Below are 24,338 nucleotides of genomic sequence, written 5' to 3'. Positions count from 1 at the left end.
TCATCCACGTCTCCAACCTCTAAATATGGTTTGACCCAATTCGCAACGAATGTCTTTGAGTTCTAAGAATTTTAGAAGAGCTCCATATGAAAGCTTTGGTCCCTTTGGATGATTTACAAGGAACACTGCCTCGTGACGCTTCAGACATTTTGCACTCATTTTAAACTGCAACCGACAAAACAAACCATTCAACTCTCACACTATTTATCTATACTCTATGCAAAAGTTCATTGATTACAGATTCGAGACCACAACCAGGGATGTCACTGCGGATGTTACATTTAAAATTATGACGTACACTTTCTTGTGGAACTGGCTGCATGCACCAACACGCGTCAGACATAAAGTAGCCCGCACTGACATAGTTTGAAATGATATCTGAGAATCATGAGAGCACGCTTTAATCCGTACCGAAACTCCGAAATAACCATGTCGGTAATTATAACGTAGCCTACTGATTTCGTTTCAAAAGCCGAGACATTACACTAATGTACATTTATTTTTAAAAAAATTGACTCATTTCATCAAAATAATTGAGAAATAGTGCAGTAATTTTTAATCACACAAGATGGGAAGAGTGTTTGTTTTTTTTCACCTAGGAAGGGGAATAACAAAAACCTAACTGTAGAAAGTGATGTAGCTTTGTTTAATTTACATACAGGTGTTTTTACTGAACTGAAATCAGAAAAATCTTTTTTTCATGTATTGTTACCGTAGACGCTTCGCGAGAATTGCTAGTTATTGCTCAAATGGCTTTGAGCACTATGGGACTTAACATCTGAGGTCATCAGTCCCCTAGAACTTAGAACTACTTAAACCTAACTAACCTAAGGACATCACACACATCCATGCCCGAGGCAGGATTCGAACCTGCGACCGTAGCGGTCGCGCGCGCTCGTTATTGTGTCCGCCGTGGACATGAGACGCACTTCGATAATCGCAGCCGCCAGCCACATTATAGGAATTGTGCAGGGGATGGGGAAAATAGTGTGAACATGGTAGTAATGGGATGACGGTCAACAACGGAGGTAATGCACGTGTCGTGCTGGAGTGTGCGTGTTCAGTACGGACTAGGCATCAGTGCATGTTGTTTACGAGTAGTGCACACTTAGTATTTGCATTCAGAGGACGAAGTTGACGTGCAATGAAAGACCTAAGAGAGTTCCAAAGAGGGCAGATTGTGCGAGCCCGATTAGCTGGAGCATCAGTAACCAAGACATCCAAATTATTGAATGTTTCAAGAGTAACTGTTTCAACAGTCATGACAGCCGACACAAAACATGGAAAGACATCATCGTGTAAACGTAATAGTGGGCGCAAATCTAAATTAAATGACAGAGATCGTCGTACGCTAACGTGAATTCTGTCAAAACAACACAAAACTACGGCGACTAAAGTGACTGAAGAGCTCAATAGCCACCTTCGAGACGCCATATCCATCGACACTGTCCGCCGAGAACTCCATAAAGCGAGTGTTCACGGACGAGCTGCTATACCGAAACCATTAGTGACGACAACCAACGCAAATACGCGAAAACATGGTTTCAGGAGCGTAAATCCTGGACGGCTGACCAGTGGAAACACGTCATATGGTCTGACCAGTGAACGTTTTCGTTATTTCCAACATCGAGCCGGGTTTATGTTTGGAGAACGCCAAAAGAAGCCTACAATCCTGATTGCTTGATTCCAACGGTTAAGCATGGAGGTGGAAGTGTGGTGGTGTGGGCAGCCATATCATGGTATTCTGCTGGCCCATCATTACTCTCAAAGGCCGTGTTACAGCCTACGATTATATGAACATTTTAGGTGATCAGGTGCACCACATGATTCAAATGTTGTTCCCCAACAATGATACCATATTCCAGGGCGATAATGCACACATTCACACAGCCTGGACAGTAAAATCGTGGTATGAGGATCATGCAAGTGAACTGCAGCGTCTTCCCTGGCCAGCACAATCCCCGGACTTGAACGTTGCCGCGCGGAGTGGCCGTGCGGTCTAGGGCGCCATGTCACGGACTGCGCGGCCCCTCCCGCCGGAGGTCCAAGTCCTCCCTCGGGCATGTGTGTGTGTGTTGTTCTTAGCATAAGTTAGTTTAAGTAGTGTGTAAGTCTAGGGACCGATGACCTCAGCAGTTTGGTCCCTTAGGAATTCACACACATATGAACATTTTTGGACTTTAAAGTTATAGAAAACTTGTGCGCGGTATTGGAGCGCAGACTCCGGAACAGATTTCCGCCTCCCTCGGCACTACACGAGTTAGGAAGAGGTTCTGATCGAAGAGTGGCATAACATTCTACTGGAGACTGTACAATCATTGTATGCCAGTATTCCAAGAAGAATCGCAACTGTATTACGGTCAAATGGGGGTCCAACCCGTTATTAATAAACCATTCCCAAGAAAGTATAGGCGTTCACATTATTTTGCCTATCCCCTGTAACTTAATGTAGAGTGGAAAATATGGTTACACATTTTGGCCTGCTAGTGTTCAATATTAGGCACAACTGGTGACGTGCTGGCTTGGAGTGTTCGTTAAAATCCAAGAAAGAATGTTGATTAACGTGATATGTGTGTGCAGAGTCATTGTCCTCGTGGAAGGGGAACGTCAAACCTTCATCTTCTAACCTTAAAATACGTTACACTAATCTTATTAAATTCTGAAGTTATATGCGCGATGCAATGTAACTTTTACATTGATGTTGCATAATTGTTCTATTTCACTGAATCGTTCCACATCGCCCTCTGTCTTCCTCGGGATCATTACACTCGCTCTAGTCTCGTTTTAGATGAAACAGACGCATTTCTAAATAATACTGATTCACGTGAAAATTGAATGTGAACGATAGGGGAACAAGGACGGTTACAAATTCGCTATTGGCACGAAAAGATAGGATTAAAGTACGAGGGTGAGTCAAATGAAAACCTGAAATCTGTAATAACAAATAGAAATTTCGCGCGGTTATCCTGTAAATTGGCAAGCGTGCTACAAATAGCGTGCGGAATAGCCTGTAGGTGGCAGGATAGTGCAGATGCACAAAATGTTCAAATGTGTGTGAAATCTTATGGGACTTAACTGCTAAGGTCATCAGTCCCTAAGCTTACACACTACTTAACCTAAATTATCCTAAGGACAAACACACACACCCATGCCCGAGGGAGGACTCGAACCTCCGCCGGGATCAGCCGCACAGTCCATGACTGCAGCGCCTAGACCGCTCGGCTAATCCTGCGCGGCGCAGATGCACAGATACCGTCGCAGTATCAGTATACAGATGGCCGCCAGACTTGCGACTTGCACCAGGGATGAACAGCGTTCTGTTATTCGGTTTTTGCGTAGTGAAGGTATGAAACCTATTGAAATTCATCGACGAATGAAGGTTCAGTACGGTGATGCATGTTTGTCACAGCAGCAAGTCTACAAATGGAGTAGGAAGTTCGCAAATGGTGTGACTTCAGTGGAAGATGCTCCTCGTCCAGATCAGGTACAACGAGTTGTGACTACAGAACATTGCAGCAGTTGAAGCTATAGTGAAGGAAAACCGCCGAGTGACACTGAATGAATGACATTGCAGCATGTTTACAGATTAGTCATGGGTCAGCACACCACGTTGTGCATGATGTACTCCCGTTTCACAAAGTGTCTGCAAGATGGGTGCCACGGCAGCTGACTCCTGAAATGAGAGAACGACGTGTTGATGCTTGTGAAGAACTTCTTCGGCGCTTTGAACGAGAAGGTGATGGATTCCTTGCAATAATCGTTATTGGGGACGGAGTTCACTTCCACGAACCGGAAAGGAAGAGAGCGAGCAACCTAGACCTTGCCCCAAATGATTTCCATGTGTTCGGACCATTCAAAGACGCAATGGGAGGAAAGAAGTTCCGTTATGATGAAGGGGTACGCCACGCGGTGCATGAGTGGTTGCGCGGACTACCAAAAGAATTTTTTCCTAAAGAAATTTAGGCCCTTTGTAAGCGTTGGAGGACTTGCATTGAGCGTGGGGGAGATTATGTTGAAAAGTGATACAGCTTTGTAACACTTATGCACAATAAATAATACTTAAAAAATATTTAAGGTTTTCATTTGACTCAACCTCGTATCTTCGTTGAACTAAATATCAACATCATTAGTGATTAGCTGTACGTCGAATGCCGACATTATTTCATTACCCTCATCTATCACACCGCTTGGAGTCACTAATAAACTATAGAAGTACTGGCTTATGAGACATAATTGAAGTGGTTTAATCTTACCATTTAGGTCTGTTTTCTTTTTCACAGATATTGCGGAACTTTACAGAGACACCAAGTAACATTAAAAATGAATTCTTTTTCTTTTCTATGCAGCAGTTTCTGCTTTCTTCCATCAGTGCGCAGTAGTTAATTGCTAGCGCAGATGGTGACAAATGCCATCCCTTTGTTCGATTAGTGCAACGATACTGATAATGGGATTTCCCAAAGATGCGGCAAGTGAAAACTGCTTTCGGCGCCAATACGTACAACTGACAGCCGCAGGCTATTTATGTAGCAGGAAAGCGACGAGCCGGTCAACTGTGATTGACGAATGGTTGAGCGCTTACAGACGAGTTTTCTACGTAGTGTGCAGAAGTCGACGAACAAGTAGCTGGACAACCCTCAACTGGCCGTTTGGAAAGTCTTACGGGAACATTTAAAACAGTACCATAACGGCTTGCAATTCCGACAAGCTGTGACGCCTGATCGCAAAGGGAATCACTTTTAAATTTCCACACATAAAACATCAGTGGCATTACAGTTTGTAATAGAATATCGGAAGATGATATAGTAATGTCCAGAGCTCTTTCTCGCAACTTTTTTTGGGGAAATGTGGACATCATCTGGAAACATGACGGTGCCCACTCCAATTCCAACTCGATGTTCATGAATTGTGAAGCAAAAAACTGAGAGCAATGACAAGAAACTCCTTGCACTGACTGTGGAACGAACCTGATTACAGACCCGATACTTGTAAAATGCGGAAACAATAAATGTTCTCTTGAACGGCGAGCAGCGATTCACGCTAAATGCTCGAACAAACAGACGATACAGTTTGTCGTCTCATGTTCCTTTGCTGTGCAAACGGCAGCCGCTTGGACAGTTGACTATCTGGAAGGCAGTGCATGTTTATCTCGTTTGCTTTTGATAACGTCACGCTTGCTACAACTAAAGTATACTTTCAACCTGTTAAAAACCGCTATCTGTATCAACCTGTCTGTCGCTTGACTAAAGCCCGACCTTACGTGTTTCCTCATATGATTACAGCTTACCGTCATGATTTTGTTCTACAAAAGACTCGAAATCAACAGGTTCTCAAAGTTGCTCCACCTATTCAAATATAAAAATAAGTGCCCTTGTCATACTCATGACTGATTGCCTTTTTAATCTTGAACCATCAGTTAGCAAACGTAGTACAAAGCTATAAGTGATGTCTGTTCTGTTAGGTGCGTCCAACAGAACGGACATGTCCGACAGACGGACACCACTCGTATCTGTAATTCCGTAGGCGCTACAGATATGTGATGAAAAAGTTTCAGTACGGATGCACAACCAACGTCCGAACTCCTACGGAAATCATAAATCGGCGAATAGGGGGTTAACTGGAGGGGTCGTGGCTGTGCGACGAGCGAGAAGTTGAGAATTTTGATGTGACGGAAAGCGCTTCGTGTGGCCGAGGCGGTTAAGGCAACCATTCTAGAGAAGCGGAGCATTCGGATTCGAGTCCCAGTCCGGCACAAATTTCCAACTCTCGCCGTTGCGGGACAAAATCGGCAGATGTAGAGGTAATATCTAGAGTACCACAGGGAAGTGTGATAGGACCGTTGCTGTTCACAATATATACAGGGTGTTACAAAAACGTACTGCCAAACTTTCAAGAAACATTCCTCACACACAAAGAAAGAAAATATGTTATGTGGACATGCGTCCGGAAACGCTTACTTTCCATGTTAGAGCTCATTTCATTACTTCTCTTCAAATCACATTAATTATGGAATCGAAACACACAGCAACACAACGTACCAGCGTGACTTCAAACACTTTGTTACAGGAAATGTTCAAAATGTCCTCCGTTAGCGAGGATACGTGCATCCACCCTCCGTCGCATGGAATCCCTGATGCGCTGATGCAGCCCTGGAGAATGGCGTATTGTATCACAGCCGTCCACAATACGAGCACGAAGAGTCTCTACATTTGGTACCGGGGTTGAGTAGACAAGAGCTTTCAAATGCCCCCATAAATGAAAGTCAAGAGGGTTGCGGTCAGGAGAGCGTGGAGGCCATGGAATTGGTCCGCCTCTACCAATCCGTCGGTCACCGAATCTGTTGTTGAGAAGCGTACGAACACTTCGACTGAAATGTGCAGGAGCTCCATCGTGCATGAACCACATGTTCTGTCGTACTTGTAAAGGCACATGTTCTAGCAGCACAGGTAGAGTATCCCGTATGAAATCATGATAACGTGCTCCATTGAGCGTAGGTGGAAGAACATGGGCCCAATCAAGACATCACCAACAATGCCTGCCCAAACGTTCACAGAAAATCTGTGTTGATGACGTGATTGCACAATTGCGTGCGGATTCTCGTCAGCCCACACATGTTCAAATTCAAATACTTTTCTTTTGTTTCCTTTACTGCTTGCTCAGTATACAGATTGAATAGCATCGGGGATAGGCTACAACCCTGTCTCACTCCCTTCCCAACCACTGCTTCCCTGTCATGTCCCTCGACTCTTATAACTGCCATCTGGTTTCTGTACAAATTGTGAATAGCCTTTCGCTCCCTGTATTTTACCCCTGCCTCCTTCAGAATTTGAAAGAGAGTATTCCAGTCAACATTGTCAAAAGATAGTGGTACCGAAAGTACCCTCCGCCACACACCATTAGGTGGCATCCAGAGTATGATGTAGATGTAGATGTTGCATTGCCGTAGTGGCTTGGACGGCTAGAAGTCATTGTCTCTACCCCATCCCGTTTTCTTTCTATTCCTTTCATCCTAATTATTCATGTACATCAAAGTATAACACTAGACAAATTTTCACAACTAATGAAACTTACCTACATTATGGTGCTTAATTAAAGAAACTTGGCTAAATGGGTAATGCCAAAGGGCAATTAATTATGTATAAAAAAAAGTTAAAGTGACGTCTAACATACATAGTGTGCCTAGAATTTGGAGAACGTTTCGAACACACTAAATTACACTACTGGGCATTAAAATTGCTACGCCACGAAAATGACGTGCTACAGACTCGAAATTTAACCGACAGGAAGAAGATGCTCTGATATGCAAATGATTAGCTTTTCAGAGCATTCACACAAGGTTAGCGCCGATGGCGACACCTACAACGTGCTGACATGAGGAAAATTTCCAACCGATTACTCATACACAAACAGCAGTTGATCGGCGTTGCCTGGTGAAACGTTGTTGTGATGTCTCGTGTAAGGAAGAGAAATACATACCATCACATTTCCGACTTTGATAAAGGTCGGATTGTAGCCTATCGCGACATTGCTGCTCGCGTTGGTCGAGATCCAATGACTGTTAGCAGAGTATGGAATCGGTGGGTTCAGGAGGGTAATACGGAACGCCTTGCTGGATCTCAACGTCCTCGTATCACTAGCAGTCGAGATGACAGGCATGTTATCCGCATGGCTGTAACGGATCGTGCAGCCACGTCTCGATCCCTGAGTCAACAGATGGGGGCGTTTGCAAGACAACAACCATCTGCACGAACAGTTCGACGACGTTTGCTGCAGCATGGACTATCAGCTCTGAGACCATGGCTGCGGTTACCCTTGACGTTGCATCACCGACAGGAGCGCCTGCGATGGTGTACTCAACGACGAACCTCTTGTTCGCATTGACGGCACTTTGAACAGTGGGCGTTACATTTCATACGTGTTACGACCCGTGGCTCTATCCGTCGTTCGATCCCTGCGGAACCCTACATTTCAGCAGGATAATGCACGAGCGCATATTGCAGGTCCTGTACGGGCCGTTCTGGATACGGAAAATGTTCGACTGCTGCCCTGGCCAGCACATTCTCCAGATCTCTCACCAATTGCAAACGTCTGGTCAATGGTGGCCGAGCAACTGGCTCGTCACAATACGCCAGTCACTAGTCTTGATGAACTGTGGTATCGTGTTGAAGCTGCATGGGTAGCTGTACCTGTACACGCTATCCAAGCTCTGTTTGACTCAATGCGCAGGTGTATCAAGGCCGTTATTACGGCCCTAGGTGGTTGTTCTCGGTACTGATTTCTCAGGATCTATGCACCCAAATTGCGTGAAAATGTAATCACATGTCAGTTCTAGTATAATATATTTGTCCAATGAATACCCGTTTATCATCTGCATTTCTTCTTGGTGTAGCAATTTTAATGGCCAGTTGTGTACATAGTGTGCCTAGAATTTGGAGAACGTTTCGAACACACTAAATTAAAATTACGACTTAACGATCCATTAAGTTTTAAACGTGCAACCCTAATAACTGACCATAGCACCATATACCATTCGTACAGCTCGCCTTTGTGTGTATAGCTAAGAGACGTACCGAGCGAGGTGGCGCAGTGGTTAAACACTGGACTCGCATTCGGGAGGACGACGGTTCAATCCCGCGTCCGGCCATCCTGATTTAGGTTTTCCGTTAATTCCCTAAATCGCTCCAGGCAAATGCCGGGATGGTTCCTTTCAAAGGGCACGGCCGACTTCCTTCCCCGTCTTTCCCTAATCCGATGAGGCCGATGACCTCGCTGTCTGGTCTCCTTCCCCAAAACAACCCAATCTAAGAGACGCTCAATGAAGACGTTATCAGTGAATCTGCCTTTAGGGTAAAAACATTTTTTATGCCTGAACAGCGTTGCCCCGTAACCAAGTGACATAAAGGAACGAAATTATGCAAAGTAAACTAGTTACAGTGTGTATTTTCTCGTGAAAGAGGACAATATTTTAATCAAGTCTGGAAGGACTGTATCACTATACGCCTACCGCCACTGATGGTTCTTTAACGGTTCAATACGTGACTCTACTGCAAATCCGTCTGCCACTCACATATTCTCGTATTTTCTCGTAATATTTCCTAAAATATTATCACCAGTGCATCTTGTTCTGTTAACCCATTAGAAGCTTCTTGAAAATAGCGGGATCGGGACTCACCCAAGCTTAAACCACTAGAAATCCCAATGTGATAAAATGAGGAAAGATCTTTTGAGAATTAATCTCTTCCAAAAACCTGCCCATTCGACGTGCTTTGTGTTTGGTTTTGTAAAAAGACTCTCTTCTCTGTAGAGGTGATCAGAGAAGGAGCCAAACTCATACTGGGGAAGATGGGGAAGGAAATCACCCTCCTTGCCCTTTTAAAAGAGGGCATACCGATATTTGACTTACATGATTTAGGGAAAATACGGGAAGCCTAAATCTTCATGTCCTGGTGGGTATTTGAACCACCGACCTCCTGAATGCTGTTCCTGGAAGAAATTGATTGAGATGTTGTTCTCTATGAAAGATTTCGTCTAAAAATCGTATATCTTCACCCTCATATCAATCTCTTTCAGTGATCTGGTTAGACGGCACTTTCTGTGCAGCCCACCCATTATTTTGCAAGACAATGCGTGGGCGCATACAGCGCAAGCTGTGGCTGCTCTGTTCGGTCAGTGGGAGTGGGAAGTACTGTACCATCCACCATACTCCCCGGACTCCTTGTAACTTTGATTTGATTCCGAAGATGAAGGAACCACTTCGTGACATTCGCTTCAGAACTGTTCCAGAGATTCGACAGGCTCCATTCGCACCATCAACAGAACAGGCTCTGCTAGCGGTAAACTACGCATTCCATATCGCTGGCAACGGGTTGTACACAACGCTGGTGACCACTTTGAAAGGCAGTAACAGGTGCAAACCTCTTTTGTATCGGCTGTGAATAAATAGTTGTCACTATTTAAGTTCCAACCTTCGTATAATACTACCTGCCGAAAGTCTTACTCCAGTGCTGTTCCTGCAGAATAACTTATTATCTCAACAGATAAATAACATTGCAGTACTTTTACTGTATGTGATTTACACTGAAGCGTCGAAGAAACTGGTACAGGCATGCATATTCAAATACAGAGATATGTAAATAGAAAGAATACGGCGCTGCGATCGGCAACGCCTATCTAAGACAACAAGTGTCTGGCACGGTTGTCGGATCGGTTACTGCTGCTACAATGGCAGGGTATCAAGATTTAAGAGAGTTTGAATGTGGTGTTATAGTCGGCGCACGAGCCATGGGGCACAGCATCTCCGAGGTAGCGATGAAGTGGGGATTTTCCAGTACGACCATTTCACGAGTGTACTGTGAATATCAGGAATCCAGGAAAAAAAACATCAAATCTCCGACATCTCTGCGGCCGAAAAAAGATTCTGTAAGAACGGGACCAACGTCCAGCGTGACGTAAAAGGAACCTTTCTCCAAACTGCTGCAGGTTTCAATGCTGGTCTACAAACAAGTTTCAGCGTGCGAACCATTCAACGAAACGTCATCGATTTGGGCTTTCGAAGGCCCACTAGTGTATCCTTGATGACTGCACTACACGAAGCTTTACGCCTCACCTGGGCCCGTCAACACTGACATTGGACTGTTGATGATTGGAAACATGTTGCCTGGTAACACGAGTCTCGTTTCAAATTGTATCGAGCGGATGGGCGTGTACGGGTATGGAGGCAACCTCATGAATCCATGGACCCTGCATGTCAGCAGGAGACTGTTCTGTTGGAGGCTGTGTAATGGTGTGGGGCGTGTGCAGTTGAGTGATATGGGGCCTCTGATACATCTAGATAAGACCCTGGCAGGTGACATGTACGTAAGCATCCTGTCTGATCACCTGCATCCATTCACGTCAACTGTGCATTCCGACGGACAGCAGGAAAAGGCGATGGTTCAAATGGCTCTGAGCACTATGGGACTTAACTTCTAAGGTCATCAGTCCCCTATAACTTAGAACTACTTAAACCTAACCAACCTAAGGACATCACACACGTCCATGCCCGAGGCAGGATTCGAACCTGCGACCGTAGCAGTCGCGCGGTCCCGGACTGACGCGCCTAGAACCGCTTGGCCACCGCGGCCGGCCGGACAAGGCGACACCGCACACGTCCAGAATTGCTACAGAGTGGCTCCACGAACATTCTTCTGAGTTTAAACACTTCGGCTGGCCACCAAACTCTCCATACATGAACATTATTGAGCATATCTGGGATTATTTTCAACGTGCTGGTACAGCACTGCAGGATTCATGATGTCAATTCCCGACAGCACTACTTCAGACGCTAGCCGAGAACATGTCACGTCGTGTTGTGGCACTTCTGCGTGTTGGCGGTGGCGCTACACGATGTTAGGGAGGTGTACAAATTGCTTTGGTTCTTCGGTGTAGTACTCATGCTCTATTGAGTAAACACTGTAGTGTAATCAGCCATGAATAGCAATTTAAAGTTTCCCTAGCTTTGACTGTTAAACTGACACCATTATCTTCAGCATATTTAATTAGTAACTGCCTTCTTTAGAGAAACGGTTATCAGCTGGGGCAAGTTAATTTATATGCACAGACTTCTGCGGGATCGTAGCCTTAGCTCAACAACTGTGTATTTCTGAGCTATGCTTATCTGGAATACTTTACTCGATTCGTCTTCTACTACTCTGCACAGGTCTTAAAATTTGTCTTTCTCCATCCCGTACGTGGAAATGCGTAACAACATCCTTCAGTGATGTAATTAATGTTTGTATTTGAACCTAGTGCGAGACGACACCTTCCCTTCCCGTCCCGTCACTGGGTACATCGTGTGGGGGATGTCGCAAACGCAGTCCGAGATGTAAAACAGAACGAAACCCACCTGATGATGATGGTTCATTTATTTACTTATTTATCAGGTCCTGTGCGTTTGAAAGAAAGGTGCTTCCAAAGATCTATGGACCCGTCTACAATAAGATGGAAGGTAAATGGGAAAGAAGAAAGAAAGATGACCTGTACCAGAGGTTTGGAAAGCCACACATTGGACGAATATTGGGACAGAGGTGACTACAATGGTTTTGACCACATCTTACGAGCGGACGGATCTCTTCCTGAGAGAGTCCTCCACTCTCAACCCACGAGAAAACGCCCGAGAGGACGCCCAACAACGCGATGGAAGGATCGAGTGACGACGATCCTTCAAGAAGTGGAACCGACGGCCTTGGAGGATGATGCTAGAGACCGGAAAAGATCTGCAGCAAATACCTCCTCTCTTGTAGATGACAGACATTCTTTTTATTGTTGTTTTTGTATTTGTATGGGTATTTATTGCTGTCAGAAGTAGTTTGCCTTGTAATGAAATTGAAGTAGATAGTTCCTGCGAAATAGTATGGGTACAGGTTATACTTGACAATCGGACTAAACTATTAATTGGATCGTTTTACCGACTCCCCGACTCAGAAGATATAGTTGCTGAACAGTTCAAAGAAAACTTGAGTCTCATTTCAAATAGGTACCCCACTCATGCAGTTATAGTGGGTGGTGACTTCAATCTACCCTCGATATGCTGGAAAAATTATACTTTTAAAGCCGGCGGTAGGCATAAAACGTCATCCGAAATTGTACTGAATGCTTTCTCAGAAAATTATTTTGAACAATTAGTTCATGAGCCCACTCGAAGAGTAAATGGTTGCGAAAGCATACTTGAACATTTAGCAACAAATAATCCTGGACAAATAGTGAGTATTGTGACGAATACAGGGATTAGCGACCACAAGGCAGTTGCTGCTAGTTTGAATAATGTAACACTTACAAACATCAAAAAGAAACGCAAAGTATATCTATTTAAAGCAGCTGATAAAAATGATCTCAACGCCTTTTTAAGAGACAGTCTTCACTCCTTCCGATCTGATCATGTAAGTGTAGAAAAGTTGTGGAATGTTTTCAAAGAGATAGTATCGACAGCAATTGAGAGATATATACCACATAAATTAATAAGTGATGGTACTGATACCCCATGGTACACAAAACGGGTCAGATCGCTGTTGCAGAAGCAGCGAAAAAAGCATGCCAAATTTAAAAGAACACAAAATCCCCAAGACTAGCAAAGTTTTACAGAAGTTCGAAATATGGCGCGTACTTCAATGCGAGATGGTTTTAATAATTTCCACAACGAAATTCTGTCTCGAAATGTGGCAGAAAACCCAAAGAGATTCTGGTTATACATAAAGCACACCAGTGGCAAGACGCAATGAATACCTTCACTGCGCAATAACAACGGTGAAGTCACTGATGACAGTGCCACTAAAGCAGAGTTATTAAACATGGTTTTCCAAAACTCCTTCACCTAAGAAGTAAATATTCCTGAATTCCAAATGGTTCAAATGGCTCTGAGCACTATGGGATTTAACATCTGTGGTCATCAGTCCCCTAGAACTTAGAACTACTTAAACCTAACTAACCTAAGGACATCACACACATCCATGCCCGAGGCAGGATTCGAACCTGCGACCGTAGCAGTCGCGCGGTTCCGGACTGCGCGCCTAGAACCGCTAGACCACCGCGGCCGGCTCCTGAATTCCAATCAAGAACAACTGCCAAGATGAGAAACATAGTAGTAGATATCCTCGGTGTCGCAAAAACAGCTTAAATCACTTAATAAAGGCAAGCCCTCTAGTCCAGATTGTATACCAGTCAGGTTCCTCTCAGAATATGCTGATACAATAGCTCCATATTTATTAATTACATACAACCGCTCGCTCACAGAAAGATCCGTACCTAAAGACTGGAAAATTGCTCAAGTCACACCAATACCGAAAAAGGGACGCAGGAGTAATCCGTTAAATTATAGGCCCATATCCTCGTCGATTTGCAGTGGGGTTTTGGAACATATACTGTATTCGAACATTATGAAGTACCTCCAAGAAAACGATTTATTGATACATAGTCAACACGGATTCAGAAAATATCGTTCTTGTGAAACACAACTAGCTCTTTATACTCATGAAGTAATGGGTGCAATCGACAGGGACGTCAAATTGATTCCATATTTTTAGACTTCAAAAAGGCTTTCGACACGGTTTCCCACAAGCGTCTTCTAACCAAACTGCGTGCCTATGGAATATCGCCTCAGTTGTGCGACTGGATTCGTGATTTCCTGTCAGAAAGGTCACAGTTCGTAGTAATAGACCGAAAGTCATTGAGTAAAACAGAGGTAATATCCGGCGTTCCCCAAGGAAGTGTTATAGGCCCTCTATTGTTCCTGATCTGTATTAACGATATAGCAGACAATCTCAGTAGCCGTCTTAGATTGTTTGCAGATTATGCTGTCATTTACCGTCTTGTAAAGTCATCAGATGACCAAAACGAATTGCAAAATGGTTTAGATAAGATATATGTATGGTGCTAAAAGTGGCAATTGACCCTGAATAAAGAAAAGTGTGAAGTTATTCACATGAGTACTAAAAGAAATCCACTAAATTTCGATTACGCGATAAGTCACACAAATCTGAAGGCTGTAAATTCAACTAAATACTTAGAGATTACAATTACAAATTACCTAAATACGAACGATCACATAGATAATGTTGTAGGTAGAGCAAACTAAAAACTGCGATTCATTGGCAGAACACTTAGAAGGTGCAACAGGTCTACTAAAGGGACTAATTACACCACCCTGGAGTATTGCTGTGCGGTGTGGGATCCGCATCAGGTGGGACTCACGGATGACGTCGAAAAAGTACAAAGAAGGGCGGCTCGTTTTGTATTATCGTGAAATAGGGGAGATAGTGCCACAGACATGATACGTGAAATGGAGTGGCAATCATCAAAAAAAGCCATTTTTCGTTGCGACGGGAACTTCTCATGAAATTTCAGTCACCAATTTTCTCCTTCGATTGCGAAAACATTCTGTTGGCACCCACCTACAGAGGGAGAAATGATCATCACGATAATATAAGAGAAATCAGGGCTCGCACAGAAAAATTTAAATGCTCGTTTTTCCCGCGCGCCGTCCGAGAGTGGAACTGAAGGTGGTTCATTGAATCCTCTGCCAGGCACTTTATTGTGAGTAGCAGAGTTATCATGTAGATGTAGATGTAGCTGTAGATGTAATACTTTTTTCCTATTGCTCCTCTGCTGTAGGCCTCAAAGGCACGTTAATGCAATAAATGATGATGATGATCAGATCCTGTGGGACCATACCTGCCATAGCTGCTCATTCATGGAAGAAGTAGATATCTATTTGAATAAAATAATTTTGAGTGAGAGGCTGTGTCATTATAAACACAAAAGGAACTAAATTGCCAACGGTTCGACCGACTCACTGCGGTTCCCTTCAAGGGGGTTAGTTCAAAAAATATTTTTTTTTTCAAAATTACACTGGCCGTGTACGCCTACATGCTTATAAGTCAGTACATAGTTTACAGAATGGTGATTAACAGATTTATCAACCAAAGAACTACAGATTTGATAAAACACAGAAAATATGATAAACAAATAAATGACACATTACAGAGAAAAGTTCTCAACCTGCGAAGAACTCACGAACGGAATAGGAATAATCCACAAGAAAACATTTGGACTTTAATTAGAATACTTCGGGTTTATCGCTCAGGTTTCTTTCCCCAGTTCTACCGGAAGTCTATTGAAAATGAAACCTGCTGACGAGTGCATACCTTTCTGTGTGCCGCTTGAGACACTGTTGTTCAAGTGCATGGCGATTTCCCCTTTAGTGTTTACTAAATGAATGTTTCAGCTTCTTGTGAAAGTGTCAGTATTGTCAACAAGAAATCCTTTGGTGAGATGTATGTGCAGAGACAGCTGAGCCAGCATTCCGAGGCACCTGACTAACGACTCACACGAAGTTCGTCAACCGACTCCACAGAACAGTGTGACATCTCTTTTATAGGCTAAGAATATTATAGGTGAATTCAATGAGTTCCGCAAAATATAGCACTGTACGAGATAATAGAATGAAAATAAGCAAAGCAAACGAGCGTTTGCGTTTCAGTATCAGGGGCAGTGAAGATCATTTTTATTTATACTGAAGATATCAGCATTCCGTTTCTGCACAAGGCATTGAACGTGTTACTGTCGAAAAAGCCTTCCATCCACCCACAGTCTTAAGAATTTAAAATGGTTGAATCACTGACTGTTTGACCAGTTTGTAACGGTAAAATTTCTCTTTTAATAGAGTTCTTTGTCATAAACTTTATGCTTTGCGTTTAGTTGCAGTTAAGCGATAATCTTTTCTCTGAAAGCCACGTGCTGCAGATGCTACATCGTTTGTATTACGTTCCACGTCGTTCACAGTAACACTTGAGTCATCTGTAAAGAGAAAAATTATTGATTCATCTGTCATGATTACTGGAATATCAGTATTGTATAGTGTGTTCCAAAATTATCTTTACAACTTTACTTTTTAGAATTTTGATCACGCATACTTCAGAAATGGGGATTGATAGAAAGGCACGGTTTGCGACATAATGTTCACACACAGCTAAATCTTTAGTAGCCGTTTAACAGCGTTCAGTATGTACGCCAGCTGTGGCACTTAGGATGCCTAAGCGATATTCCAGTTCCTCCCATCTAGCATGACCGCGTTAACTTTTGCAATTGCTGCTCCTATTCGAGCTAGCACTTCCTGGAGGTCCCACACAACGGTCTGGTAGACTGCATCCTTCATAAATCCGTAAACCAAAAAAATCTAATCTGATTATGGTCTCTATCAATGATTCAATACACTGTGCCATTTCGGGAGGGGGGGAGGGAGGGGGGGAAATGGGAGGCACTGTTGTCAAAAGCTAAGATAAGCAAATTTGAAGTATGTGTGAACATTATGCCGAAAGTCACACCTTTCTACGTATCCCCATTTCTAAAATGTTATGACCAGAAGCTACAATCATAGAGCAACAACCGTGATTTCTTCGACCGTTTTGGGAGATGGCTCATCTGAACTACAACATATGAAACATTAGTTCTCTTTATTATACGAATGACAGAAAGATCAACTTGACTTGGTACACTGCTTTGCCATAGGAGTGCTTAATACGAGGGCTATCCACAAAGTACATTACGTTTTGGAATTAAAAATAAATAAAGTATTGGAAATTTTTTTGTTATATACAGATGAAGGCCACACTTAAATATTACTTTTCTACATAGTTGCCATTTAAATTAAGGCACTTATCGTAGCGATGGACGAGCTTGAAAATTCCTTCGTCGTAAAATTCGGCCGCCTGCGCCTTCAACCACGTGGTTACCTCTTCTTGAAGCTGTGCGTCGTCATCAAAACGCTGCATAGCCAACCACTTCTTCATTGCTGGGAACAAGTGGAAGTCGCTCGGTGCCAGGTCGGGACTGTACGGCGGATGAGGAAACAACTCCCACTTAAAAGATTCGAGAACTTCACGAGTGGCATTTGCCGTGTGGGCCCGGGCGTTGTCGTGAATCAGCAAGATCTCTGAGCCCAACTTTCCCCTGCGCTTGTTTTGTCTTGCTCTTCTGAGGTTGTGCAGAGTTTGGCAATACCTTTGAGAGTTTATTGTAGTGCCTCTTTCCAGGAAATCCACGAAAATCACACCTTTTCTGTCCCAAAAGACAGTCATTACGTGGTTGGAGGCGCAGGCGGCCGAATTTTACGACGATGGAATTTCCAAGCTCGTCCATCACTACGATAAGTGCCTTAATTTAAATGGTAACTATGTAGAAAAGTAGTATTTAAGTGTGGCTTTCATCTGTATATAATAAAAAAATTCTTCAATACTTTATTTATTTTTAATTCCAAAACGTAATGTACTTTGTGGATAGCCCTCGTAATTTACAATTGTCATTGCCTATTAAAGCATCACTTGCTGCACTAAGTAACGGATTGTTATCTAGAAGCACAATGTTCAACATTTACAAAAGTACATTTCCATCTGAGCATTGAATAACTCTTTATTCCTACCCGATGCTGACTGCTTCAGTTGAGGTCACGAACTGAGGCAGAGCGATTCCATGCTCGGCTCTATATTGACCTCCGTGCGAGGACAACGCTGCTCTGAGCGAGAGGACGTGTCTTCTTCAACCTTTCGCATTCGTCGTTGTGGGTTGCAGCGATACATCGTTAATGTCTGTGTTATTGATGCACATATCCGACTCTGGTGTGGCTCCGCGATCTTTGGACGAAAACTCATAAAATATAGCGATGAGCCAAAACATTATGACCACCTGCTTAATACCTTGTTTCCCCGTTTGTGGAATGAAATACATCACTTATTCCGCGTACCAGGGATCCGACAGTTTGTTAGTAGATTTGTGGAGGTATGTGACCTTAGATGTCTACGCACAGACCACGTAATTCGCGAAAATAACTGGCTCTGAGCACTATGGTACTCAACATCTGAGGTCATTAGTCCCCCAGCCTTAGAACAACTTAAACTTAACGAACCACACACACATCCATGAGCGAGGCAGGATTCGAGCCTGCGACCGTAGCGGTCGCGCGGTTCCAGACTGAAGCGCCTAGAACCGCTCGACCACAACGGCTGGCGAAAATAACTGGCCTCTGATCTGCGTACATGGTGATGGCGTTCGATAGCGACTCAGATGGTTTCCATAGTGTTGTGGATTGGGAAGAGAGCCAACCCGTTATGAGAGGAAGCCGAAAGGCACGCGTTTTAGCTCACGCAGGCTGGCGTGAGGTCTGGAACAGGTCAAGGAAATTAGACCAGCAAAAAAGGACGTAGCTGTGGAATACTTAACTTTGATCCATAAATGGTGAACATCGCTCTTGACGGTACATGTTTTACAGCATCAATAATAACTGGTAATGGCGCCTTGCTAGGTCGTAGCAAATGACGTAGCTGAAGGCTATGCTAACTATCGTCTCGGCAAATGAGAGCGTATTTTGTCAGTGAACCATCGCTAGCAAAGTCGGTTGAACAACTGGGGCGAGTGCTAGGAAGTCTCTCTAGACCTGCCGTGTGGCGGCGCTCGGTCTGCAATCACTGATAGTGGCGACACGCGGGTCCGACGTATACTAACGGACCGCGGCCGATTTAAAGGCTACCACCCAGCAAGTGTGGTGTCTGGCGGTGACACTACACATAGGATTTACATCAGGCGAATCTGTTGGCCGAAACATCAACATAAGTTCACTATAATGCTCTTCAAGCCACTGTAGCAAGGTTCTGGTTCAAATGGCTCTGAGCACTATGGGACTCAACTGCTGAGGTCATTAGTCCCCTAGAACTTAGAACTAGTTAAACCTAACTAACCTAAGGACATCGCAAACATCCATGCCCGGGACAGGATTCGAACCTGCGACCGTAGCGGTCTTGCGGTTCCAGACTGCAGCGCCTTTAACCACACGGCTAGCAAGGTTCTGCCTCCGATACACGGACAGTTATACAGCTGAAAGATGACATCGCCGTCGGGGAAGATATTAAGCATGAAGGGGTGCATGTGGTTCGCAGATGTAAGCGTGTCTTCGATTAGTACCACAGGTTCCATACAAGCGCAGGAGAATGTCTCCCATAGCATAGGACTGCTCCCATCAGCCTGCGTTCGTGTCGCGCTGCACGTTTCGAGCCGCTGTTCGCCTAGATGACGGCGTTTGCGGAGACGACCGTAGACATAGTCTAGCAAAAATGTGATTCACCCGAAGAGCCGACACGTTTACATTGATCGACGATCAAATCTCGATAGTCCCGTGCCAATTGCAATCGTAATTGACGATGTCGTTGGGTCAACATGTGAACACGAAAGACTGGTCTGCTGTTCGTGTTCAACAGTGTACGATGAATGGTGTGCTCCGAAACGTCTTCACGTTCTGTGCAGAGTCGTGGACATTCAACCGTTTGGTGCCTAGTATTAGTTTCACTGTCCTTGTATGTCCTTCCGGAGAAGCTCGCGACAGTAACACGTGAAGATCCGACCAGCTTCACCGTTTTCGAGTTACGTGTTCACAGGTTTTGCGTAATAATAATCTGCCCTTTGGTCAAAGTCGCTTACCTCAGTGGATTTTCCGACTTGTAGCCCATAGGGTGATCTCTCGTCCGTGTTTGCTCCGCTTACATACGTTTCTTACCGTGTCCAACCAGGCAGCATCCAATGTCGCGATGGCCAGTGGCCATAATGTTTTGGCTCATCAGTGTGTATTTGATCGAAGTTATAAAGATCATGAAACTTCCTGGCAGATTAAAACTGTGTGCCGGACCGAGACTCGAACTCGGGACCTTTCCCTTCCGCGGGCAAGTGCTCTGCCATCTGAGCTACCCAAGCGCGACTCACGCTCCGTCCTCACACCGTTACTTCTGCCAGTACCTCGTCTCCTACCTTCCAAACTTTACAGAAGCGCTCCTGCGAACCTTGCAGAACTAGCACTCCTGAAAGAAAGGATATTGCGGAGACATGGCTTAGCCACAGCCTGGGGGATGTTTCCAGAATGAGATTTTCACTCTGCAGCGGAGTGTGCGCTGATATGAAACTTCCTGTCAGATTAAAACTGTGTGCCGAATCGAGGCTCGAACTCGGGACCCTTGCCTTTCGCGGGCAAGTGCTCTGTCATCTGAGCTACCCAAGCACGACTCACGCCCCGTCCTCACAGCTTTACTTCTGCCAGTATCTCGTCTCCTACCTTCCAAACTTTACAGAAGCTCTCCTGCGAACCTTGCAGAACTAGCACTCCTGAAAGAAAGGATATTGCGGAGACATGGCTTAGCCACAGCCTGGGGGATGTTTCCAGAATGAGATTTTCACCCTGCAGCGGAGTGTGCGATGATATGAAACTTCCTGTCAGATTAAAACTGTGTGCCGAATCGAGGCTCGAACTCGGAACCTTTGCCTTTCGCGGGCAAGTGCTCTATCATCTCAGCTACCCAAGCACGACTCACGCCCCGTCCTCACACACTTACTTCTGCCAGTATCTCGTCTCCTACCTTCCAAACTTTACAGAAGCTCTCCTGCGAACCTTGCAGAACTAGCACTTCTGAAAGAAAGGATATTGCGGGGACATGGCTTAGCCACAGCCTGGGGGATGTTTCCAGAATGAGATTTTCACCCTGCGCTGATACGCAACTTCCTGGCAGATTAAAACTGTGTGCCGGACCGAGGCACGAACTCGTGACGTTTGCCTTTCGCGGGCAAGTGCTAAAGATCACTTTGGAACACCCTGTATGTCAATAGAAGCAAAATGCACAGAACAGAACCCTGTGGCGGTCCCCAGTTCTCACGACCCCTGTCAGATTCGAGACTTTTCCGTTTCTGTTGATACAGGAGGACAACCTTCTGCTTTCTACTTACCAGTTATGAACTTAACCATTGTTGAGCTAATCCCATTATATTCCAACTCACGCAAAAGAATTGCATGATCCACACGGAAACGTTTGGTGAACGCAAATAAAAAGCGAATGGTGAGTAAAACTCTAACGGCAGTGGCGCTATTATCACTGCCTAAGCGGGACTGGTGCAGGGCTGTCGATGTTTTACGTGTTAACGGAATTAAAACAATGAGAAGGCGGTAATTTGAGAAACTCTGTCTGTTCGCAGGTGAAGATCTGGTTCCAAAACCGGCGCATGAAGTGGAAGCGCAGCAAGAAGGCGCAGCAGGAGGCGAAGCTGAAGGAAGAGTGCGAGAAGCGGAAGGCGGAGCCCGAGAGTGGCGGCGGCGGCGGAGGTGGTGGGGGCGGCGGCGGCGCGGCGGGGGCGGCCGCGGGGGCGGGGGCGGGGGCGGGGGCGGGCGGCGCGACGGCGGACGCGCTGCTGCAGCGCCACCAGCGCCGGCTGGCGCTGCAGGAGGGCGCGGAGCCGCTGTACCGGCCGTACGTGGTCTGACCGGCGGGCCCCAGCGGACGGGGCTCCGCGCACACGGCCGCTCGTATCTCCGTGTGATCTCCCTCCTTACGCTGACCAACAGCTTAGGGCTATTAACTCTAATGGTTCGTAGATATTTGCCTCAACTGCTCAGTTACCGGTTCGTCATCTATAATTAGCATTTTTGGTATTTATTTATATCGTATTTATATTATATAGCCATTTTAAGAGTCTGTAGAATACCTGAAAGTCGTGTTACTTGATCTTCAATAAAGCACTCTATAACATAAAAGTGTCGTTCTCTACTTCCTGCTCTCACCCGCACCTCTGGACTCACGACTCTAATAAACTGTAAATAATGTCAGCAGTACGAACAACGCCGAGCTTTGTTAAATATTTCATACACAGGGTGATTCTGAACAGTGAGTAGAAACTGCAGGAATACCTGCGAAGGCAAATAAGGTCTAACTGTAATCCGTCCCGGCGGAGGTTCGAGTCCTCCCTCGGGCATGGGTGTGTGTGTTTCTCCTTAGGATAATTTAGGTTAAGTAGTGTGTAAGCTTAGGGACTGATGACCTTAGCACTTAAGTCCCATAAGATTACACACACATTTCAACATTTTTTGTAATCTGTCGATTACTTCCGTTTAAAGATTTATAACTTAAGCAACATTCAGCCACAAGTATGAATTTAAGACGTTTATTTAACTCAAACCATTATCGTTTCGGATCGATTAAAAATCCATCTTCAGATGACTCTTACAGATTTAATTTTAATTTTAATAATCAACAGCCTCAGTTGCACCGTTTACCTAGAATTTACCTAGGTTCCAGTAGGGATAACCCAACCTGCTTCAGAATAACAGTAACTACCGTTTGTCGATAGTGGACATCGTCAAGCTAAAACTACAAATCCATAAATTATCATCAGACTGTAAAAACTTATCTGAAACTGCCTCGGTCCCACTTCGCTACCTCGATGCGGCAGCCACGAGTGCTGTACTTGAGTTCCAGTACAGCACTCGTGGCTGCCGCATCGCGGTCGCGAAGTGGACCCGAGGCAGTTTCAAATAATGACGATAATTTATGGCTTATGGTTCAGATGGCTCTGAGAACTATGGGACTTAACTTCTGAGGTCATCAGTCCCCTAGAACTTAGAACTACTTAAACCTAACCAACCTAAGGACATCACACACATCCATGCCCGAGGCAGGATTCGAACCTGCGACCGTAGCGATCACGCGGTTCCACACAGAAGCGCCTAGAACCGCTCGGCCACTCCGGCCGGCGATAATTTATGGATTTGTAGTTTTAGTTTGGCGATGTCCACAATGGACAAACGGTAGTTACTGTTATTCTGAAAAAGGTTGGGTTATCGCGACTGAAACCTAGGTAAATTCTAGGTAAACGGTGCAACTGAGGCTGTTGATTATTAAAATTAAAATTAATACTTATACAGTTGCTGACAGGGCCGCGAAATGTTGAAGATATTTAAGTTCTTACAGATTTTATTTCTTTCTTTCCCGCTGGGTCTCGGTTTTGAATTCATTACTAGTGTCGTGCAGCGGTGAATGTTTCAGTACGGCGAATTCGTCCCGTATCCGTGTTATTCATTATAAAGTTAACACATTTTTGTACATGTACTATGTAAGTGTTGTTTTATTCACAGCAAACCCCTATAACACAAAATACTCTATGTTTTATGACAGCACACACGCTCAACGTTTATAAAACGTGGCCTAGCTTCACATGAGTAACAAAAACAATAGTTTCACAGAAATCAGAATAAGAACAAATCATTTAAACTATTGTTTTTGTCATTCGTGTAGAGTCAGGCCGCGATTTGTAAATATTCAGTGTGTGTGCTGACATAAAACATAAAATGATGTATGTTAAAGCAGTTTGCAGTGAATGAAACAGCACCTAAATAGAGCATTTGCAAAAGTATGTTAATTTTATAATTAATAACACAAATACGGGATGAATTCGACGTACTGAAACATTCACCGCTATACGACACCAGTAATGAATGCAAAACGATGCTCCAGCAGGAAAGAAGGGAAAGCGATAAGAGCCATCTGAAGATGGATTTGTAATAAATCCGAAACTACTAACGGTTTGAGTTAAATAAACTCTTTTAAACCAAATTTGTGGCTGGTTTCTGCTTAAATTACAGAACTTTTAACTCTGCTGCAGCCACGACCCTGGATATGTCTACGTTGACAAGACAGCATTTTGTTTTTATTTGACACTTGCGCCTAACTACATATTAGACCAATATGTGATAACTGTTGTTCAATACAGCCCACGTGAAGGTTGATACAGAGTAAACACGAACTTCATCGACAAAATTTTAGAGGTTTATCAAGGGTATTTGAGTACTTCCGTATAACAGACCCGTGGTCTCCAGTGGCTCGTTACAGAGTAATTTCGCTTCATATGAGCTCTTACCTTCACTTGTGATGCACTGAAAACATCTTCACAACAGCGCGACTGACGACGATGTGCGCTGTGTGTCTTGTTTAGAAACAAATCTGTTCCGC

At 44.4% G+C, this 24,338-nt stretch overlaps 1 protein-coding gene across 1 annotated transcript in view; it reads left to right on the top strand.

Moving 5' to 3' along the window:
* The window catches only part of LOC124555948 (motor neuron and pancreas homeobox protein 1-like), a 271,030-nt gene extending 246,915 nt beyond the window's left edge, over positions 1-24,115 (top strand). The window contains exons 3-4 of the mRNA XM_047129997.1: positions 21,532-21,626; positions 23,992-24,115. Coding sequence (XP_046985953.1) covers positions 21,532-21,626; positions 23,992-24,115 — 219 coding nt within the window. The remainder of the gene's footprint in view (positions 1-21,531; positions 21,627-23,991) is intronic.
* Positions 24,116-24,338: the final 223 nt, after the last annotated feature.

This window comes from Schistocerca americana, chromosome X (assembly GCF_021461395.2).
Source record: "Schistocerca americana isolate TAMUIC-IGC-003095 chromosome X, iqSchAmer2.1, whole genome shotgun sequence".
NCBI lineage: Eukaryota > Metazoa > Arthropoda > Insecta > Orthoptera > Acrididae > Schistocerca > Schistocerca americana.
Note: the sequence above shows the minus strand (reverse complement) of the source record. Positions and strands in the feature narration are given on the sequence as shown.